Source organism: Mus caroli, unplaced genomic scaffold, assembly GCF_900094665.2.
Source record: "Mus caroli unplaced genomic scaffold, CAROLI_EIJ_v1.1 scaffold_15364_1, whole genome shotgun sequence".
Taxonomy (NCBI): domain Eukaryota; kingdom Metazoa; phylum Chordata; class Mammalia; order Rodentia; family Muridae; genus Mus; species Mus caroli.
The window spans coordinates 11,220-17,488 of record NW_018390506.1 but is presented as its reverse complement, the minus strand read 5'-3'; the positions used below and the strand labels follow the sequence as shown (position 1 = coordinate 17,488).

Sequence of the window (6,269 nt, the reverse complement as noted above, 5' to 3'; positions counted from 1 at the left end):
AAAAAAAAAAAAAACAACAACAACAAAAAACCAACAACAACAAAAACAACAGCAACAAAAAGACCTACTCAAGAGGCTGTGTATGTGTGCATCTACATATATATACATGATAATAAAGAAAAAGATGCCATGAACTTGAGAATGGGAGAGTCATGAGATGGGTATAGAAGAAGATAAATAGGAAGGAATGGAGGGAGGAAATGGAATGAAGTAAATTAAAACATGTTTAAAGCAAGTACAAAATTCTGAGAGCACTGATAAAAGTTTGGCTAACATGTCACTTATGTCACCACAAAATGAATTTGATAAAGTTGAATAGATAGGAGAATAGGAGTATCACAATCAAAACACATTAAAGATTGCCAAAGTTGTAATAATTTTTTAAATAAACACCTATACACTTTACATCATGCTAGAGCAGACACAATAATTAATGAGAATTTTATATCCTCAACTATGAAATGAAAACCGTGAATCACATCAGTGAAACAAAGAACTATAAATATGGACCCAGAAAATTATCTGTAGTGCTCAATAAATGTAGGGGGTTCTAGAAAATGAAAACAAATATGCTCTGACATCTTTATCAATAGCATTTACTCTGGTGAAATGATCCACAATGTGGAAACTACATTTGTGCTAATGAGAATGCATAGTTCTACAACTCCAAAGAATATTAACATGAAACCTATATTATTATTCCTGATTAAAAAACATAAAAATGTTTTAGGTAGAAAATTATCAACATGACTTAAGCACGCACATCTAAACTAAGATGCAAGTGTATAAATTGGTATTTACCCTTGGTTTTCCTCAGTTCTTCCACAAGACACTGTGCCTCCTCTTGAACACGGTCCTCAATGTTCCTTTTCCCCATGCCCAAATTCCGCAGGGTCGTGAGTGTGAAGCGTCTCATCTCTTTCCATCTGTTTCCATTGCTAAAAACAACGCCTAAAGAAATGAGAAGGTACTAGAAATAGATGCTAAGAACAGGTGAGTGTGGAAACAATAGAGTGGCCCCATTGTCCCTAAGAAGGAAGCCCAACCCTTTCTTTCAATCTTATATCTCTCTGTAAACACTGTGCAAAACACACATGAATATGTACACTTACTTACCAAAACCTTTAATAATTTTTTCAACTACTGGAAAGCTTCCTCTACCAGCAAACTCCTCCCCATGATCAATCATAGCTTCCTTCACCGCTTCATACCCGTGCAATATGACAGTGGGCTTTGAGCCCAAATACAGAGTGAACACAGGGCCATAAGCTTTTGAGAACTGGAAATAGAAAAGAAAAGGCAAATATTAGCAAACATATGTAACCTTGAGCAGTATAGTGTAAACCTCATTCATGCTGATATTATCTCTATATTTTAATTTTTTTATTTAGGCAAACGTACCTTCAAAAGGTTCTGAAGGTTATTTATTTAGCATTATGGTGATTTTCAGTTATTAATGCCTGCAATGGACAGGCAATGTCTCAGGTTTCAGCCAGTTGTTACACAAAGATTACAATGATTTTTTTTGTAACACAACATTCAGCAGGACACCAACCACCAGAGCTCCAGGTATGCTACCCCCTAGCAGCATCTGTCCCAACTTTCTTAATACCTACCCACTCACTACAGTCACCCTTTTAACCCCCCCCCCATACACACCGTTTTTAAACTTGTGCAGAAGTCCAGCCAATAACTTGGGTGGAGATCATCTACTCAATGACAGGCCATCCAGGCCAGAGAACCAAAGACAAAACCGAAGTCAAGGAGTGCAACAACCATATTACTAAATTTCATTTACAGATTTAATGCTATATATCAAACTTCTGATATAATATTTACAGGTTTAAAAACTACAGAGGACATTATATGGGACCATAAAGGACAAAGAATAGTCAAAGAATTCTTAAGGAAAAAAAAAAAACTTCATGGTATAACAATACCACACCTCAAATTTTACTACAAACCTATAGTGGTATAAATAGTTTGGCACTCACATGAAAAAGACAAGTAGACTAATGGATTAGACAAAATGTACAAACAAAGCAATACCACTAAGCCCAATTAAGGTTTGAAGTATAAATTTTTAAGTCACTAAAAATGATTCTATAGATCAGTGCAGACTTGATTTACTGCTACTACCATAAAGATATATATAAAGATGTATATCTAAAAGTATACCTGATTTGTTGGATAAAATTTGTTGGATAAAATGTTACTCACTATTGACCTTCAACCAAAACTAATGGGAAAAACTGCTTTTTAAAAATATAACAAATATTCATAAAATTTACTGTTTGGATGGACTTTATATTTTTATTTAAAAAGTCATTGAACTGGAGCTACAGTTCCAACCCATAGTTCAGCTGTATTCCTGGAGGCCTGGAAAACTAGGGACAAACATTTGGGCCCCTCCTACACACACTGTGCCTTCCATGTTTCATATGCCCATCACCCATGAGCTATTCCCTGTCCCCTGAGCTCTGTCTTCTGGTCCACAGCTCTTCGTGCATTTCTAGAGGCCAGCAGACACCAAGGATAACCTGGTAGGAACCTGCCCTAGTTGCTGTCTGCTTGGTCTCCTGGGGTGACACAGCAAAATTAAACTGAACCCTGTCCCCTGTGTTTCATTTTCCCCTGTGCCTCCATTCTCTAAGGACACAGACACCAGGGAAAGCCAGGTGAAAATGCTCCCCACAAATTCCCTGAAGACCAAGTGCCTCTAAATCACAGGAAAAAGTCCTAAACTGCACCTGTTCTCCTGTGCTCCATTTTCCAGCCCACAACTCTACTTGCATTCCTGGAGGTCTGTCAGTATCTTGGAAAAACACATGGCTGAAAGGCAGCTAAAGAACACATTCAACAAAATCCTGGGCAATATGAAACCACCAGAGACTAGATATCCTACTACAGCAAACACTGGATATCCTAGCATAGTTAAACCACAGAAAATGGTCTTAAATCCAATATTATAAAGAAGATAGAGGCCTTTAAAGAGGAAATGAACAAATCTCTTTTAAAATATAGGAAAATACCATCAAACAGGTGAAGGAAATGAATAAAAATGTTCAAGACCTGAAAATGGAAATAAAAGGAAAAATAATTGAATAAATAAAACAAAACATAAAAAAACAAACAACAGCATCCCCCTCTGTATATATCAGGCTCTTGCAGAGCTTCTCAGGAGACAGCTGTATCAGACTCCTGTCATTATGAACTTCTTGGCATCCACAATAGTGTCTGCATTTGTTGACTGTATATAGGATGGATTCCCAGGTGAGGCAGTTTCTCAATGGCCTTTCCTTCAGTCTCTGCTCCACACATTGTCTCCATATTTCCTCCCATAAGTATTTTGTTCCCCCTTCTAAGAAGGTCTGAAGCATCTACACTTTATCTTTCTTCCACTTGAGCTTCCTGTGGTCTGTGAATTGTATCTTGAGTATTCCAAGCTTTTGGGTTAATATCTCATTATCAGTGAGTACATACTATGTGTGTTCTTTAATGACTAGGTTACCTCACTCAGAATAATATTTTCTGATTCTATCCATTTGCCCCAACGTAAAGAAAGAGATGCCTATAAACTACAAAAAGCTTACAGAACACCAGTTAGATTGGAACACAAAAGAAAATTCTTCTGGGACAAGCTAGAAACCTAGTAAAACAGAAACTCCTAGGAATATATCAGAGTGATCCCAGCCAAAACTACTCACATTATAGGATATTGAACCTAAAATGGCCACCTGCTATGAGAAGGCAAGACTTCCAGTGGAGGTGCAGGGACCCTAACCCAGCCACAAACCTTCAAGTCAAAATTTGTCATGTCTACAAAATGTGCAGAAGTAAAACTAGAGCAAAAAAAAAATTTTGAGGGAATTACTAAACAAGGCCTGACCCAACTTGAGATCCATGCTATGAGAGAAAGCCCACCCTGACACTATTAATGATATTCTGCTACACTTGCAGACAGAAGACTAGAATAACTGTCACCTGATATGCTTTACCAAGCAGCTGATGGAAACAGTTGAAAACTCATAGCCAAACACTACGCAGAGCTAAGAGGATCTGGAGAAAGAGGGAGAGGATGGAAGGAACCAGAGAGGTTGAAGAAACCATTAGAAAACCTGCAAAATCAAATAAACTGGGCAAAAGTGGCTCACTGAGACTGAACCACAAACCAGAGAACATATATGGGATGGACCTATGCCCTTAGTACACATGTAAGAGTTGTGCAGCTCTGTCTTCACTGGGACACCTAACAGGAGAAACAGGGGATGTCTCTCACATGACTGCCTATCTTTGAATACATTTCCCCTAACTAAGTGACTTTGTCTAGCCTCAATAGGAAAAGATATTCCTAGTGCTACTGCAACTTGATATGCCAAAGCTGGTTGTTATCCAGGCATGGACTCCACTTCTAGGAGAAGACAGGGATAATAGGTTAAGTGGGAAGGGGGACAACCGAGAGGAGAGAGGGAAAGCTTCTGTCAGGAAACAAGTAACTAAATTAATAAATGAAATTGCCTAAACTCCTTCAACCTAAGACCTTGCTCATTACTCTCTTCCTGACAAGTGCCAGCTATAAAAGACATAAGGTACACAATACTTGGCAAGAGGTATGGCCTTGTGATTATTTATAACCTTAGTACCTCTAGTACTGCATTTTCATTTAAAACAACTTCTACTTTATCTGCCTTATCAAGTTATTAGTGCAGCCTAAAGAATACTTACATTGGTAAAGGATTGGCTGATGTTCTTCACATCTATCTGGAGGAAGTTACCAATAATTGGGAGAGGAGTGGGGCCAGGAGGGAGCTTCCCTCTCCCAGAGCTCTGTCTCCATAGTGAGAGGAGAAACAGACATGAGAGAGTGAGCACCAGGAACACGACCAGATCCATAGAGACCCTCCTTACTGATACAGTTGTGATCAGGCATCACAGAGCTTTTATAACACTGAAAAAACATGCTCCACTTTGAGCATCATTGACTAATCCATTAGGAAATCTTTCATCTCTCTCTATCTCTAGTAGACTTTGTCCCTTTGATAGAGATAAAAATAAGATGTACTTTACCCTTGACCCTTACAGAGTGCCCATTTGAATTTCTGGTTAACAGTGCAGACTGGTTTCTAAGTACTGCTAATAAAAGTAAATGAGCATGTTTCTAATATGCAGTTATTCTTCAGAAGTAATAGATTCAAGAAAACTTATCAACCTTTATATATGTGGGTTGGCAGCCATATAGTCACTATATAACTTATATAACTTATTATATAACTTATTATATAACTTATGAATATTTGTATACTTTATGAAATATGTTTGCTTTTTAACAAAGTCATACTGTATGACATAGGTTGTCTTCAAGCTGACAATTCTTCTGCTGCATTGCCTCAATAGCTAGAAATATATTTATGCAACACAATGATCATACATTCCTTTTTTCCAATTTTTATTAGGTATTTTCTTCATTTACATTTCAAATGTTATTCCGAATGTCCCCTATACCCTCCCCCAGCCCTGCTCCCCTACCACCCACTCCCACTCCTTGGCCCTGGCGTTCCCCTGTACTGGGGCATATAAAGTTTGCAAGACTAGATTATTCATTCTTAAAATATTTATTTTCTATATTCAGCATTCCAACACATTTTGTTCAATGATGCATGATATATAGGTCCTTATTTTACTCTTGATAAATATAAAACTAAAACACAAAACATACATGTCATTCACCTATCTTTACTTAACCATGAAAGACAAGTATTCTCTTTCTAAAGATGGTGAAACAAAAAGAACTGTCAGTGTCTTACAGCTCATAGCTGGAAGAATTTAAAATCCACTATGGCTCTCTAATGAGCATGCTTACTACCCTGACTTTCCAATATATTCTTAAAGGAAAGTCTTAAAATTCTCCACTTTCCACTAATGCAGATATGAAACTGGCTAAACAAAATTCTATACAGAGAAAATAACAATAATTGATACCAACTAAACCTCCCCCCAAAAGCAGCAGCAACTGAGTACCTAGTATTCAAATGCCTGAGGCTAAGGGGGGATATTTCTTTTTTTTTATTATTACGTATTTTCCTCAATTACATTTCCAATGCTACCCCAAAAGTCCCCCATACCCTCTCCCCACTCCCCTACCCACCCATTCCCACTTTTTGGCCCTGGCATTCCCCTGTACTGGGGCATATAAAGTTTGTAAGTCCAATGGGCCTCTCTTTCCAATGATGGGCAAGGAGCTAACGGGATCTGCAACCCTACAGGTGGAA

The 6,269-nt window shown here is 37.9% G+C and overlaps 1 protein-coding gene across 1 annotated transcript in view; it reads right to left on the bottom strand.

Moving 5' to 3' along the window:
• Nucleotides 1-4,969, bottom strand: part of LOC110288681 (cytochrome P450 2C29) — a 16,908-nt gene extending 11,939 nt beyond the window's left edge. Inside the window, exons 1-3 of the mRNA XM_021154966.2 lie at nucleotides 4,726-4,969; nucleotides 1,117-1,279; nucleotides 802-951 (exon numbers count right to left, since the gene is read on the bottom strand). Of these exons, the coding sequence (XP_021010625.2) occupies nucleotides 802-951; nucleotides 1,117-1,279; nucleotides 4,726-4,893 (481 nt within the window). The 5' untranslated portion in view covers nucleotides 4,894-4,969. The remainder of the gene's footprint in view (nucleotides 1-801; nucleotides 952-1,116; nucleotides 1,280-4,725) is intronic.
• Nucleotides 4,970-6,269: the final 1,300 nt, after the last annotated feature.